Raw genomic sequence first — 16,267 nt, forward strand, 5'->3', positions numbered from 1 at the left:
GAGAAAAAAGGTAGTATTTTGCAACTATCTTCTCAAAAAATAATTATAAAAATAACTACAGTGGAGAAGTCTGGCAGACACTACCTTAATCAGTCATCTAAGAAACACCATCAGAAATGAGACAAATTGAAATTATTAAACTATGACAAGATGTACTTCTATCACATTCCTGCCAAAGATGAATAACCTCAATCTAATCATGAAGTATCAGAACTCAAAATAAGGGATGTTCTACAAAACTAGCCCATAATTGTCAAAAGCACTAAGTTGTAAAAGGAACGAAATGAGAACTTGTTCCAGAATGAAGTAAACTAAAGACAGCTGACATTTAAATGGAAGGCATGATTCTGACTGGATCCTCTTGCTATAAGGACGTTATTAGGACAATCGGTTCAATGTGAATGAAGTAAAGGTCTGAGGATTAGAGGGTGGTAATGTGTTAACATAAATTTCCTGATTTTAATGGTTGCATTCTAGTCATGTAAGATAATTTGAAGCAAACAGTTATCAGTAATGAGGAATCATGTCTTCAACTAATTCACAAATGGTTCAGAAAGAAAAGAATTATCTGTAACTTTTCTATGCATGAGATTTGAATTTTTTTCAAGAGTTCAAAAGGGCAAAAAATAAATAAAAAGGACATAAATAGGACATTGAATGTCTATAGACAATTCCTACCTATATGCCTAAATCACTTAAGATCAAAACAATGCCACTGATATACAATTAGTGACCTTCACTTTCTGCCACAAAGGACTCACTTAATTACCATGTTCACACTTCTGTGTTAATCCACTTCTACTGTTAGACTTTTAACTATTTTTAAACTTCTTGACATAAAGTAATCCCTCAAGTAATAATATTCTAATTAAGAAATTTTCATTAACTCTTAATTACTTAAAATACATTTATGGACTTTTTCCTTTCTTAACATTGTTTTCAGCACTATAATTTTGTGTGAATTGTTATACTTAGACAAAGGGGTACACAATTCCTATTTAGAAAACTTTATTGAATATCATACTTATCAAAAGAAAAAGTTAATTTTCCCCAAAGGCACCCTTCATTTCACATGATCTATTCTCTAATGTTATTTTGTATTAAAAATATGGTTAAATATGGAATTAGTAAAATGCAGCATATAAAACTTCATGCTGAGCAAAAACAAGTCCAAAACAACTTTACCATGTATCCATAGAATAGTTCCCACAGTACATTTCCTACGTAAATCATGTTTGAATGCAATTTTTAGAACCATTTTAAAATATATTTTGCAATCTGTTAACTGTAGGCATCCACATTTTTCTTCCATTACATAATCTGTTTCTCTGATTAAGTTGGCAATATCTGCTAGGATCCACAGAATTCAGGGAAAAAAAGCAGTTATTTCTCAAGGTTTGAGAAATCTGGTCCACCTTTAGTGTAGTTTCCTGAGATTTCTGCTCCACTGAAGTCAAAACCAGGATTCTAAAAGATATAAAAATATATAATGAAATAAAACCTAAAAGGAAAAATACAAGTACAAACTGGCAATTGATAAAAAAGATATATAAATGACCAATAAATACATGAAAATATAACAGACTTCACTGTTGTCACCAAAATAACATTTAAAACTATGAGGCATTTTTCAACTCTCCTAGTTATAAATATTTAGAAATCATATGTATACTACAATGTTGGCAAGTGTATGGGGAAACATATACTTCAATAAAGTCCGTAGATAGATTTAATAGCTAGCATTTTAATTTTTTTAATTTATTTATTTTTTTGAGACGGAGTTTCGCTCTTGTTGCCCAGGCAGGAGTGCAATGGTGCAATCCCAGCTCACCGTAACCTCCGCCTCCCGGGTTCAAGAGATTCTCCTGTCTCAGCCTCCCGAGTAGCTGGGATTACAGGCATGCACCACCACACCCAGCTAATTTTATATTTTTAGTAGAGACGGAGTTTCTCCATGTTGGTCAGGCTGGTCTTGAATTTCCAACCTCAGGTGATCCACCTGCCTCTGCCTCCCAAAGTGCTGGGATTACAGGCGTGAGCCACGGCACCCGGCCTATAGCTAGCATTTTTTGAGAGCTTTCTACGTGCCACACAAATCTCTAAGAGCTATATATATGTAAGATATTTAACCCTCACAACAATCCTGTAAAGTAGTATGTCAGGCCTTAGTCTTTTTGGTGGGCTATTTCATTTATCCAACAAACATTTGTTGAGCTCCTACTGTTTGGAAGACCATTAGAGGTATGTAGAATTCAAGAGTGAAAAAAAACAAAAATTCCTGCTCTAGCGGAACTTATTCTAGCAGGAGGAGACAAACCATAAATCAACCAGTACAGGGGCTGGCTTGCTTTTTAAAGAACTAGGTAGTAAACATTTCAGGTTTTGCAGGCCACATGGTCTCTAACACAAATACTCAACTATCTGAAAGACAATATACAAACAAATGAGCATATATGTGTTCTAGAAAAGCTATAAAACAGGTAGTGGGCCAAATTTGGCACAAAGGCTGTAGTTTGCCAACCCCTGATCTAGTGTTAAAAGTTGGTAAGTGATAATAGAAAAAACAGGATAAGGGAAATAAAATGATAATATTTAAATGGGATGATCAAAGTATGCTTCATTGAGCAATGATATGAAAACATAAAAGCCAAACTGTGGAAGAAGAGCATTGCAGTCAGAACGATAGCAAAGGGATGGGCTGACATGTTCTTTAAGGAACAGCAAACAGGCCAGTATGGCAAAAGCAGAATCAGTAAGAGGGATAGCAGTAGGGAAGGAGGTAGTCAAGGAGATAATGGAATAACTGAACAGATATGGCCTTGTAAGAGATAGAGAAATGACTTGCAGAGTTTGAGAAGTGGTATGATATGACTTGGATTTTAAAAGAACTGCTCCAACTGGCTGGGCACGGTGGATCATGCCTGTAAGCCCAGCACTTTGGGAGGCTGAGGTGGGCGGATCACGAGATCAGGAGATTGAGACCATCATGGCCAACACAGTGAAACCCCATCTTTACTAAAAATACAAAAAAATTAGCCATGCGTGGTGGCGGGAGCCTACAGTCCCAGCTATACATGAGGCTGAGGTAGGAGAATGGCGGGAACCCAGGAAGCGGAGCCTGCAGTGAGCAGAGATTGCACCACTGCACTCCAGCCTGGGCGACAGAGCGAGACTCCATCTCAAAACAAAACAAAAAACAAAACAAAACAAAAAACTGCTATTTTGGGAAGACTATGGCAAGAGTAAAAGTGAGAAGACCAATTAGAACGTTATTAGAGTAATCCGGGCAAGACATTAGAGGTGGTCCAGATCTGAATGGTAGTAGAGCTGGTGGTGAGAAGTGGTCAAATTCTAAATATATTTGGAAGGTAGCATCAACAAGATTTCTTAATACATTGGATAGAGTATGAGAATGATGTAAGAATCAAAGATGAGTCCCAAATTTTTTTTTGACCTGAACTACTAGTTTTCATCAACTGAGATGAGAAGGCTACGGGTAAAAACAAATATAGAAGGATTGTTAGGGTGTTCAACTTGGACATGGTGAGCTTAATATACATTACATAGCCAGGTGGAGATGTTGAATAGGCAACTGGGTATGCAGGTCCTAAATTCAGAAAAAAAGTCTAGGCTTGAGATATACATTTGGAAATCATTATCATAAAGACGTACATTATCAAGTGCTACGATCTAGTAATTCGTCTCCCAGATATTTATCTTAAAGATATCTTAGAACACTTGAGTAGTTTCACAGAGATGAAAGCACAGCTTTGTTTAAAATAGAGAAAAATGAAGAAATCTAAATCATATCAAAGGCAAACAGCTAAATCATGATAACACATCCAAACTACAGAATACTCTGAAGCAGTTAAAAAGAATGAGTTTTATACCTATGTACTAGTACAGAAAGAGACCCGCGGCATATTATTAAATAAAAAAGCAACAAGGAGAACAATACACACAGTGTGATCCTCCATTTATGCTAAAAAACAAAACAAACAGCCAACATATAAGATGAAAATGAGATAGATGGAAGAATGGTGGTGAAGGGGCCTTTCACTTTTACACTATGTAAGTCTATATTGATTCAACTATAGTAAGAGTTTATTCATGCATTACTGATGTACATAAAAGTAAGCTTAAACTCACAAATCACAGCAATACAAATAAATTCCTCTCAAGAAAATCTTTTGAAAAATCAAATCCATACAAGGCCATTATTCTAACCATTCACTTAAAAAATTCTTCTAGAAAATGTTTGTAACTCTTCATAATGACATTTGAGTTTCAATTTCAAATAGTATTTATTCAATGATTTTTATATATTTAATTACACATACTCATACACTTCATCTGACTTACTTCTTTTTGGAATCTCTCTAATGTAAGCTTTCTCTGCATTTGGTCTTGCACCCAAGGATCCGCTGCATATTCAGATTCTAGTAGAGAAGTCCAACAATTTGCTGCATCTCTCTTTGTCTTTGTGAGAACAATACGAACCATTTTTCTATCCTCTAAAAAAAACACACACACAAAGAAATTAGAGTTCTTCATCAAGTTGGGTTTTTTTTTTTTTTTTTTTTTTTGAGACAGTCTCACTCTGTCGCCCAGGCTGGAGTGCAGTGGCGCGATCTCGGCTCACTGCAACCTTCGCCCCCACCCCAGGGTTCAAGTGATTCTCCTGCCTCAGTCTCCCTAGTAGCTGGGATTACAGGCATGCGCCACCATGACCGGCTAACTTCTGTATTTTTAGTAGAAACGGGCTTTCACCATGTTGGCCAGGCTGGTCTCAAGAAGTTCTTCATTAAATTTTATATTTTCAAAAACCACTAAGTAATCTTTTCTCCCCCCAGTAGGTAATTTTGACATACAACGGTTTTCAACACATTTCTATTGCTTTATCTTTCAAAGCTGCAAAGACAAAAAAGACCTAATACAAAAGGGGAATAGATAACAAGACAAAATTAATTTTAAAAAAAGATTTGATGAATTCTAGTAATTACCCTTACCCAAAGTCCATGTTCCCTCATCAGCTATTGTAGAATCAAAGAGTTTGCCCTGAAAAATAAACATACAAGATGCTAAAAATACAGAATTTAATTTGTATAAAGTTTTCATGATTAAGATTTATCTACTTTCCTACCTAATCCACATCTTATACCACCACTTCACCATGACATTTATAGGTGCGCAACCCTAAATTTTCTTCCAGCAGGTAAAATGGAAACTAGTTTACACTGCAAGGGATATTTACTATGGCAAAGAACACAGAGCTCTCTAAAGAAAGATCAGGGCTCCTTAATTTTTAGAAGATACAATAATGCTGACCACTAGCCAAATGTGAAATTAGTATCTGAAATGCTTTAATTCTACCAATTAAAATTAACCACAAGAAGGGATCTCCTGCTAAAACTAAGAAATGTTGTCTTTTTTTTTGAGACAGAGTTTCGCTCTGTCACCCAGGCTGGAGTGCAGTGGCGCGATCTGGCTCACTGCAACCTCCACCTCCAGGGTTCAAGCTATTCTCCTGCCTCAGCCTCCCGAGTACTAGGACTGCAGGCGCCCGCCACCACGACGGGCTAATTTTTGTATTTTTAGTGGAGATGGGGTTTCACCATGTTAGCCAGGCTGGTCTCGAACTCCTGACCTCGTGGTCCACCCGCCTAGGCCTCCCAAAGTGCCAGGATTACAGGCATGAGCTACTGCACCCAGCAAAATGTTGTTTTTAACGTAAACTTTTAAAAACATTTTAATCTTTTTGTTGGGCAATTGGCATTTAAAAAAACTTTACGTATTCCAGATTTGAAAGATCACTTGTGACTGTTCACAAACTCATGTTTTTTTAAAAAAAATAAATAAACAAAATATAAATTTAAAAGAGACGGCACCAGGTCCGGTGGCTCAGGCCTGTAATCCCAGCACTTTGGAGGCCAATGTGGATTGCTTGACCCCAAGGGTTCGAATCTGCTGTGAGCTACAATCTCAGCCCTGTACTCCAGCACGGGAGACAGGGACCCTGACTCTATAAATAAATAAGTATATTTTTAAAAAAAGAGAGAGAATGCATAAGCTCAAATCCATTTTAATTTGCTGCCAAATTTAAGTTATAGAAAGTGAAATTAAAGTGTCACTAGAAAAAGCCCACATTTTCAAATATGTCAAAATTAGTGGAAAAAAAAAACTCCCATTGGTCTATATGTACATCAAAAATCCCCGAGTTACTGCTAAATTCCGAAAGTTACTGGATTTACTAAATTTAAATCGTAATCTAAAACCATTGTTGAGGAAACTATGAATTGTACAATTCAGAAAAGTCACAGAGATCCAAGCTGACATAAATTAATGTCTTTCACAGGAATCTTGAGGCACTCAAAGCACCTCCATATACTGTAATATATATAATAGCTAACATATAGAATGAACTTATTACATACCAGTGAATACTCCAAGCTCTTCATACACATGAATACCAAAACAATCCTATGAGAAGGGTACCATAACTACCGTATCTTGTGGATAAGGAAGGTATACAGACACTGAACAATCTCTTGCCCAAGTTTACAAAACTAGGAAACAAGTCGTCTCCCTTCACATTACACTGCCATCAAACATCTTGGGCATGTAATCTGAGAACAAAATCTAATTTCAACCTGTTCATTTAACTATACGCTGGACAAAGAAAAAGCGAGTCCAGATCCAACGAGTATTGGTGAAAAGAAATAAAAGGGGTACTGCTTATTTTCTGCACACACCTCTTCACCACGTGCTTGACCACTCCATAAACATGCAGGATTTTTAAACTTTTAGATGACAAAACTAATCACCTGACATCATCTCTAAATTCTCTGCCCGTTATTCTATCCCTATTTTCTTTGTTGTCCTTTCCTATATTTATCTGTTGATTAATTACGCTCCACTGCAGGGATGTTATCTGTCTCGTTGCCTTCCTGCCACCTTCCCGTCTTCAGTGCACGGAAGAAATATTTGTTCCTTTAGCAACCTAGTTAATCTGTTCCCAGCTGAAGCCCTTCAGAGAAGCAGAAGCAGCAGTCTGGCTTGGTTTGAAAACTAAATAGGAAAATGGGCTCCTCAAATTTCCACAACTCAGCATCTGCCCTGAGGAGGCGGGCTCTGACCAGACCCAAACCTGGTCAGTGTTATCCTCTTTCTCTTTCTGCCAGCCACGGGAGCCGTGAGGACACCCAACAGTCGTTCAGGGAAACCATGAACTTTTAGGGGGCGGCTGGGAAGAGGAAACTGAACACAAGCCCCGAGCTGCTGCTACCTTGAGGATCTCGCGGCCGCCCACCGACAGCGCCACATGCCGGCTCTGCAGGCCGCACTGGATATCCTGGGCGCGCGTGCCTGGAGGCACCTGAACTTCAATGAACACCTCCTCCAGGGTCTGGTACCACTGGCCCCACGGGGTCCCGCACGGAACCACCCCACTCCGCTCCTCAAACGGGGCCGACATAGTCCAGTGGCTTCCCGGCCGTAGCCGCACCAGGCGGAGCCAAGAGCACGCGCAGAATCCCACGCTCAGGCTACGCCTCGGCCACTCTGCTCGGGTCACTGCACATGCGCAGGAACGCAAGCTGGCGTCTCGGTGTTCCTGTTCGTTTTCCCTTTTGAATGGCCATTTACGGCACCAGCAGAACCCGGATGAAAGAACTGAAACCCAGAAAAGTTCACATGCAACGAACAATGGGACAGAACTGGAACCAGTGAAGCCGGAACTTACTACACAGTCACCTAAGTGACGCCAACATGCGCTTTCAGACGCCTCCGTACTGAAGTGCGCTTGCGCAAATGCTAGTGGTGCGTAGGTTACAATTGAGTAACGCCGGGAATGACTGGGTAGGTGGGTGGGGCGGGGAACAGTAACGGTTTCCTATTGGCTGGCAGCCCGAACTCACAGACCAGCTAATTGGACGCAGTCAGAACCCAGCAGTCTTTCTTTGTATTCCTCTGCGGGATTGGTGTGCCCAGGGGTTTGACTTTCCAATTGGCTAACGCCGGTGTGGGAGGGGAATGTGGGGAGTTTTGAATTTGAAGCCGGTAGGCAGTGATAATCCGCATTCAGTTGCCGAGGAGTGCCAGTGACCTTCAGTTTCTGGAGCTGGCCGTCAACATGTCCTTTCCTAAGGCGCCCCTGAAAAGATTCAATGACCCTTCTGGTGCGTAAGGGGGAAGGAGCTGGGGGACGGGAGACGCCCTAACGCCCTTTGCTTCTTTCGGCTCCCTTCTTGGGAGGCAAGCAGGAGGCGATTTTAGGATCGGGCTGGGGCTCATTCAATTGATTGATTTTTCTCAAATATGCTCTAAGCATCTGTTACATGCCAAGCACTAATCAGGATGCTAAAGATACCGCAGGGAGTGAAACAGTCCCCGCCCCTTGGGGCTTACATTCAGGCGGGGAATACTGTCAATAAACAGCAGTAATGGAGAAACTACAGCAGAGCGAAGGGAATGGAGGCGAGGCGTTGGTAGCTATTTGATTTTCAAGTCCGAGAGGGCCTCACTGATAAGAACATTGGAGTATTACTTTTAGCCTGAACTTGTGGATTTCTTTTGTATATTCCATTTGGGCATAAAAGTAGGAAGATCCGTAAAGGCAGTTTCTGGGTGTAAAATTAGAGCAGTAGTACTTATTGAAAACATAAAACAATGAAGTTATCATTGCTGATATTGACCACTTATACCTCAAGCACCATACTAAGGCTGTACATCGATTATTAGTTGTTAATTTCCCACCAACTCTAAGGGGTAATCCTATTATTCATTGTTTTATTGATAAAAAGACTGAGACTTAAATTTGCTCAGTGCTGCACTACCAAAGTGTCCGAACTGGAATAAGAACCCAGCCCCCATCTTGTGCTCTTAACACCGCAATGCATAAGCACAGTAACCAGGAAGCCTTAGATGTGTTTGGTAGGCATTCATCATTTAAGATGCTGTATGCTGGGACTGTGCTACTAGATTTTGTTTATTCCTTCCAAAAGCCAAGTGAGGAAGGTACTGATATTGACCCCATTTTACAGAGGAGAAAACAGAGGTTTTGTAACTTGCACAACCAGTAAGTGGTAGAGCTAAATATCAAAGCTCGTGATTTATCCACTATCATACACTATTTCATGGTTACTTATTACATCTCTTAATTTCTGTCAGCCAACGTGTGGATGAAAATGTTCACAACTACTCACAAAGGAAGGCCAAATGAGCAAGTGAATCAGCACAAACTTATTTTCTTAGTTAAAAGACTCAAGGACCATATAATTTCCCGAGTAATCAAAGGACCTACTCTTAAGTTTTGTCAGCAGTGTGGCTTTAAGGTTTTTTGTTTTTGTTGTTGTTGTTTGCATTATAGTAGGTTAAACTGGCTTTACCAAAGATATAGTATTTCAGGCTCACAGTTACAGGAGTAATACCAATTATTCGTTTGATGTTAATGTGTATGAGTCACTGTGGTGATTTTTCTTACTCGAGTAACCCTCACAACCACACTTTAAGGTAGGTACTGTTCTTTATCCTTGTTTTGTGAATGAAGAATCTGAGCTTCTCAAAGTCACTTTCCAGGGGCTTAAAGCTACACCGGAAAAAGAGAGTTTTTATTCACCCTCTTCTCCATACATCTACAAAGTATCTGGCCCATAGTAATGTCTATTGATTGGCAGGCCCCAGCTGGATTTGAACCCTGATCTGGCTGATTACAAAAGCCTATTCCATTCCCACCTCCCCAACATACTTTCTGTTTTCTTTTCCATGCTGCTGAACTCAACCCTGAGTTAAATATTGGGGATACAAACATGTTTAAGATACTCCCTAACTTCAAGCAGGCTTCTGGCTAATGTGGAAAATGGATAGTACATAAGCCTTAAGAAAACCAAGAAGTTCTATGATAGGAACAATATGCACAGGCTTCTATGAAGGGAGTTTTCTAGCCTGATTTGGGCATTCAGAAAAAACTAGAAGAGGCAACATCCAGGCTCTTCTGGCAAAACAGAAGGTTGGCTGTTCATTCTAGGTGGAAGAAATAGAAAACACAGAGAAGTTTGAAGAATTTGTTTAATGTAACACATAAAATGTTTTGTTTGCATACAAGTGTGAACTGCCTGGCTTAGCTTTTGTTCATTGTTGATGAAGATGTAAGCTGTTCCAGACAGCTTATGATCTCTCCCAAGATATCCCATTCCTCTTGTCTGATGTTCCCTCTCCCCAGATTTCTAACAAGTCAAACCTATGTTCTAGTGCATTTAAGAGTTAAGAAAAATATATAGAACATGAAAATGGCATGTGCCACAGTCTCACAAAGTATTGGTAAGTGTACAGGCTCCGTTTCAGCCTAGTTGCTCTTGAATCCAAATCCCTTTATCAAACCTGACTCTGTGGAGTCTCTAGGGAAGAAGTTTTGTTAAATATGGCCTTAATTGTTCGCAACTTGCACATGCTGCTTAGTCACATCCACTCTCCCATGTTTTGCTGGCCCTTATCTCCTTGAGAGTGGACCCAGTGAGGGATGAGAATACTAGAACTCATCCTAGGTACACTGCTGAATTTTTTCAGTGTACCTAGGATGAATTCAGCCTGATTTAATTTTTGTTTTCTGTTTCTCTTCTGGCTGCTTGTCAAATCTAGATCAGTGCTTCTCATGCTTTTCCACAGCAGCATTTCTAAGAGCAGAGAGCAAAAGAGAAAAACTACCAGCTCTGAATCCCTCCCGACTTACCCCCAAAGGCCATAGCTACCAGTGGTGGTGGCAGTTTTCTCTGAAGTCTTCTGTTTGCTTCAAAATACACTATATTCTTCATTACTTCCCACCCCTACCCCAAATGAATAAAATAGATGCTCTAAGATGTACCACACTCTGTAATCCCAGCACTTTGGGAGGCCGATACCGGCGGATCACGAGGTCAGGAGATCGAGACCATCCTGGCTAACACGGTGAAACCCCGTCTCTACTAAAAAATACAAAAAAACTAGCCGGGCGAGGTGGCAGGCGCCTGTGGTCCCAGCTACTGAGGATGCTGAGGCAGGAGAATCACTTGAACCTGGGAGGCGGAGGTTGCAGTGAGTGGAGATTGCGCCACTGCACTCACTCCAGCCTGGGCAACAGAGTGAGACTCTGTCTCAAAAAAAAAAAGCAAAAAAAACCCCAAAATTTATATTTCAACCTAAGATGTATTCTTATATCTCTACACACATATATGAAAGGAAAGTTTCACAAAATAGTTCTTAACTTTGCAGCGTATGAGTCATGCTGACTTTTTCTATTGTTTTTACTTTTTAAAAAGTTCTAATCAAGATCTACTCATGGGGCTGGGCATGGTGGTTCACACCTGTAATCCCAGCACTTTGGGAGGCCGAGGCAGACAGATCAACTGACATCAGGAGTTTGAGACCAGCCTGGCCAACATGGTGAAACCCTGTCTCTACTAAAAATACAAAAAAAACTAGCTGGGCATGGTGGCGGGAGCTTGTAATCCCAGCTACTCGGGAGGCTGAGGCAGGAGAATCACTTGAACCCAGGAGGCAAATGTTGCAGTGAGCCAAGATGGTGCCACTATACTCCAACCTAGGCAAGAGAGCAAGACAGTATCTCAAAATAATAATAATAATGAGTTTCTGTCTACCATTTGACAAACATTTAGGGGACTGTAGTAGTTGCCTGAGAATGGTCCAAGCTCCTTGCTCTTCCTATTTATTTGCATGAGGCTCTAGACTGAAGTAAAGAGCTTTTCAGAGAATAGTATTAATCTGTTTGTTCCCAATCAGCTAAAGCTTTAGGCTAATAGTATTTTAATTATTGTAAGTCCCAAGGGCCCCATGTCAAATCTGCTATGTTTATTTACTCAGAAATGCCTTCAAATCTGGGACTTTAGTTAAGTGAAATTATGCAGTATAAACTTCTGGAACATACAAATATAGTCTAGTACAATTTTTACTTTGCCTAACATTGGCTTTTTGAATTTCCTAAGCCTCACATTCTTTATCTGTAAATTATCACATAGTGTTCTTGTGAGGATTAAATAAAATGACATCTATAAAATGCTTAGCATAATGTCTGGCATTTAGTAAGTGCTCAAAAAATTCTAGTTGCTCAGTGTGGTTGCTTTTCTTCCGTGTGTTTGAATTGCAGTTGATATCTTCAATGGGTCTGATGTATTGACATTAGCCAGAGATGGATTATCACTATAAATTTTTATTCTAGGCTAAACATTGAGGGATAGACAGTTTTAATTACTTTATTTCTAGAAACCAACAGTAGTTACCTTTGTGACTCTCTTTGAGTAGAGTTGACACCAAGTATTTTATTTGCTATATTCAGTCCTTAGTAAGAAAGCCATATATTGCCTGTAATACATGATGTTCATCTCAAAAATTGTTGTTTGCTCAGTTGCCTGTGTTCCTTTGACCCAGTTGATATAAAGGGCAAGATGATATTGTTCTTCATAGAGAGGCCTTCTTTATAATATCAAATGGATGCAATTTTTTACATTTAAAAAAATAGAAGCAGTTTGTTAATGACATTTTTACATTTATATTCACTTTATTATGACGTGTTTTAACTTAAGATCATAAATAACATTAGATGATATATTAATGTTTTCTATTTCCTCTAGGTTGCGCACCATCTCCTGGTGCTTATGATGTTAAAACTTCAGAAGTATTGAAAGGACCAGTATCGTTTCAGAAATCACAAAGATTTAAACAACAGAAAGGTAATAGATGACCAAAGAACAGTGGTTATGTGATCTTGTAAGTTTAAAGTTATGAATAACAATATTTAAAGATGTTATAGCATTTTTTAAAATGTGAAGCTAGAACTATGTTTAAATTGTATTTGATGGATTTATGAAACGGTCAAGTACAGAATAATGCTGTCATCATTACGTTGTTATATAACCAGGAGAATTAAGCAAGACACTCATATTGATATGTAGCTTGCCTTTTAGTAATTACCTTGACCTGTCAGGGAATATTAAGAAAATCAGAACCATATTAGATGTGTAAAAATATTGTGTAATTATTTGAAAATGTGCAACTAAGAAAAGAATATATTGTTTCATCAAAAGTTGCAATTAGAAATCTGGGGCCGGGCAAGGTGGCTCGTGCTGGTAATCCCGGCACTCTGTGACGCCAAGGTGGGTGGATCACCTGAGTTCAGGTGTTCAAGACCAGCCTGGCCAACATGGCGAAACCTCATCTCTACTAATAATACAGGAATTAGCCGGGAGTGGTGGGGTGCGCCTGTGGTCCCAGCTACTAGGGAGGGAAGTGGGAGAATTGCTTGAATCTGGGACGCAAAGGTTGCTGTGGGCCGAGATCACACCATTGCAGTCCAGGCTGGGTAACAGTGACACTGTCTCAAAAAACAAAAAGAAAAAAAAAACTGGAAATTGTGTTTTGTGTGTAGTTAAAACATGTTAACACCAACCATGATCTGTACAATTCATTTTTCTGCAGAATCTAAACAAAATCTTAATGTTGACAAAGATACTACTTTGCCTGCTTCAGCTAGAAAAGTTAAGTCTTCGGAATCAAAGGTGACGAGCTTTTATATGCCAGCTGGTTTATCAACTGTGTCATCGAAAACATCTGAAGTATTGTATTTGATTAGAATGGGTTAAGTGTCTGAATCAAGGTTATAAGTAAATCTGTGAAATAATGAAATGAGTTATCATTAGAACTCTAGCAAGTGTTCCATTTCTGCCTAGGTCATTATGTTTAAATGTGCCCTTAGTTCACAATTACAATGGTCTTCAATTCTCAGTCACTTCCGTGTTTAAATTGTTTATTACCTAGTAAAGATTTCAAAATTATGTGATGCTTTCATTTATTGAGTACCACCATTTGAGTTGTTTTGATTTTGTGTATTTGTTTGTAGGGAAGGTTAAGTATTTTTGAAGAAAAGGGGGAAAATGCCAATATCTAAGAAAGATACTGAGAAACTGTTAAGGAGTGGTGACAGATTAAATTCTTAATAGTCTTGTGGCTTGTGCAAGAGCTACTATTACTATTTTCATAAGTTTATAATCAGGCAAGCTACATAATACTTTTTTTTTTTTTTTGAAATGGAGCCTCACTCTGTCTCCCAGGCTGGAGTGCAGTGGTACCATCTCAGCTTACTGCAGCCTCTGTCCCCACAGGCTCAAGCGATTCACCTGCCTCAGCCTCCCCAGTAGCTGGGATTACAGGCACATCCCACCATGCCTGGCTAATTTTTGTATTTTTACTAAAGATGAGGTTTAACCATGTTGGCCCGTTGGCCAGGCTGGTCTCGAATTCCTGACCTCGGATGATCTATCCCAAAGAACTGGGATTACAGGCGTGGCCCACCATACCTGGCCGCCATATAATACTTTTTAAAAGACAGCTGGAGGGGTGCGGTGGTTCTCGCCTATAATCCCAGCACTTTGGGAGGCGAGGCAGGTGGATAACTTGAGGTCAGAAGTTCGAGACCAGCCTGGCCAACATATAGTGAAACCCCGTCTCTACTAAAAAATACAAAAATTAGCTGGATGTGGTAGCACACACCTGTAGTCCCAGCTACTTGGGAAGCTGAGGCAGGAGAATTGCTTGAACCTGGAAGGCAGAGGTTGCAATGAGCTGAGATGGCGCCACTGTACTCCAGCCTGGGCAACAGAACAGGACTCAGTCTCTCCAAAAATAAGGGGAAAAAAAAGACATCTGGGCACAGTAGCTCACGCCTGTAATCCCAGCACTTTGGGAGGCTGAAGCAGGTGATTGCTTGAGGTCAGGAGTTCGAGACCAGCCTGACCCACATGGTGAAACCCCATCTCTACTAAAAATACAAGAAAATTAGCCATGTGTGGTGGCACGTGCCTTAATCCCAGCTACTCAAGAGGCTGAGGCAGGAGAATTGCTTGAACCTAGGGAGGCAGAGGTTGCAGTGAGCCTAGATCCTGCCACTGCACTCCTGCCTGGGCAGCAGAGCGAGACCTATCTCAAAAATAAAAATAAAGTTAAAAATTTGTACAAATTACTAGGTTTTTTTTGATGTGAAAAATATTCAGAGTTGGGAAAAGTTAGGCTTAGGTTCTTCATTCATTTGGCAGTTGCCTAAGCCTCATATTCTGTAATACAGAGCTGTGTTGTTCAGCATGGAAGCATAGCCACATGTGTCTGTTGAGCAATTGAAATGTGGCTAGTGCTATTAAAGAACTAAATTTTTAATATTATTTAATTTTAATTAATATATATTTAAAGATATACTCAATTTTGTTAGTGGAACACTTTTAAATATTTTTGGAACAACTTGAGTATGTGAATTTACTTTCTCCTCTCTGTGTTTTATGAAACTAAACATACATAAATGTTTCTGATGAAAATTTAGCATTGAATTGAAATGGCTGTAAGTGTAGAATACAAAGAAAATTTTAAAGACTTAGTACAAAAATATAAAACATCTCATTGATAATTTTATACTAGTGACATGCTGAAGTAATATATTTGATATATTGGCTTAAGTAAAATATATTAAGATTTTTACTTTTTAAACATACTACTAGAAAAATTTAAATGCATACATGGTTTGCATTATTTTTATTGGGCAGGACTATTATAGACACTCTTCTTAGAAATTGATGTAAGTGGTTTGACTTAAATTTCTTGAAGAAACTGTCCTGAAATTTTGTAATTTATAAAGCCCCTTAGAAAACTAAATTACATACAAGTTTGTATGGAGCCCCAAAATAATAGTCCCTCCCCATAAAAAATTTCATGGAGTGTGAAATTAATAAACATGACACTGATGTCACTCCCACCTCCTGCCCCACTTAGAAACATCTAAAACAGTTTCATTCAAGATGTTGATCCCTTTCTTCCATTTTTAGATGGAAAAGATAGTCTTTTTCTAGCCATTGTTTCAGAAAGTCTGTTGGATATAAAAAGATACAGTGTGAAAATTGTATGTCTTATTTAGAATAAAGCCAATGAGAAAATTAGAATCAGAGCTTATGCTATTTCAGTTTTTATTTCTTTGCATCTGTATATTTTCCTCTTTGGGTATCAAAGTTTAAGTTGATTTCTCTTTATAAGATTCTGAGATAGCATAATGAAATATTCAAGATGTATTGCTGTTTAACATTAGAGGGAGGCAGTCAGTAGCTTTATTCATAAAGTTCCACCTGTTCTTTTCACTGGGCTGATTAGGAAAATCCTGATTTATTGGGTTGAAAACTTTTAAACCTAAAATATCTTGAGATTTTTAGAATCTTTTATTTATCAGATGAGTGACCCACAAAAT

The 16,267-nt window shown here is 39.0% G+C and overlaps 2 protein-coding genes across 10 annotated transcripts in view; one reads left to right on the forward strand and one right to left on the reverse strand.

The window, feature by feature from the left end:
• Window positions 1–997: 997 nt before the first annotated feature.
• Window positions 998–7,515, reverse strand: NUDCD2 (NudC domain containing 2). 2 transcript variants are annotated; one of them, XM_045394492.3, is made up of 4 exons: window positions 7,286–7,515; window positions 5,010–5,058; window positions 4,363–4,514; window positions 998–1,467 (listed from the first exon to the last, which is right to left on the reverse strand). In XM_045394492.3, the coding sequence occupies exons 1-4, from the start codon at window positions 7,472–7,474 to the stop codon at window positions 1,384–1,386; spliced, it is 474 nt and encodes a 157-aa protein (XP_045250427.1). In that variant the 5' UTR covers window positions 7,475–7,515; the 3' UTR covers window positions 998–1,383. The 2 variants fall into 2 exon arrangements, with proteins under 2 accessions (XP_045250427.1, XP_045250428.1); XM_045394493.3 differs by having other exon boundaries at window positions 6,435–7,515.
• Window positions 7,516–7,574: 59 nt separating this feature from the next.
• Window positions 7,575–16,267, forward strand: part of HMMR (hyaluronan mediated motility receptor) — a 34,218-nt gene continuing 25,525 nt past the window's right edge. For 4 of the 8 annotated variants that reach the window (XM_073994705.1, XM_073994707.1, XM_073994706.1 and 1 more), the window contains exons 1-3: window positions 7,575–7,818; window positions 12,621–12,719; window positions 13,465–13,544. Coding sequence is in view for 4 of the 8 variants with exons in the window: in XM_015452228.3 (XP_015307714.2) it covers window positions 8,132–8,177; window positions 12,621–12,719; window positions 13,465–13,544 (225 nt within the window). In the remaining 4 variants the exon portion in view is untranslated. Of the gene's footprint in view, window positions 7,819–8,070; window positions 8,178–12,620; window positions 12,720–13,464; window positions 13,545–16,267 lie in introns of those variants that run through there. The other 4 variants (XM_015452228.3, XM_045394490.2, XM_015452229.3 and 1 more) reach the window with 1 other exon arrangement.

This window comes from Macaca fascicularis, chromosome 6 (assembly GCF_037993035.2).
Source record: "Macaca fascicularis isolate 582-1 chromosome 6, T2T-MFA8v1.1".
In the NCBI taxonomy this organism is placed as follows: domain Eukaryota; kingdom Metazoa; phylum Chordata; class Mammalia; order Primates; family Cercopithecidae; genus Macaca; species Macaca fascicularis.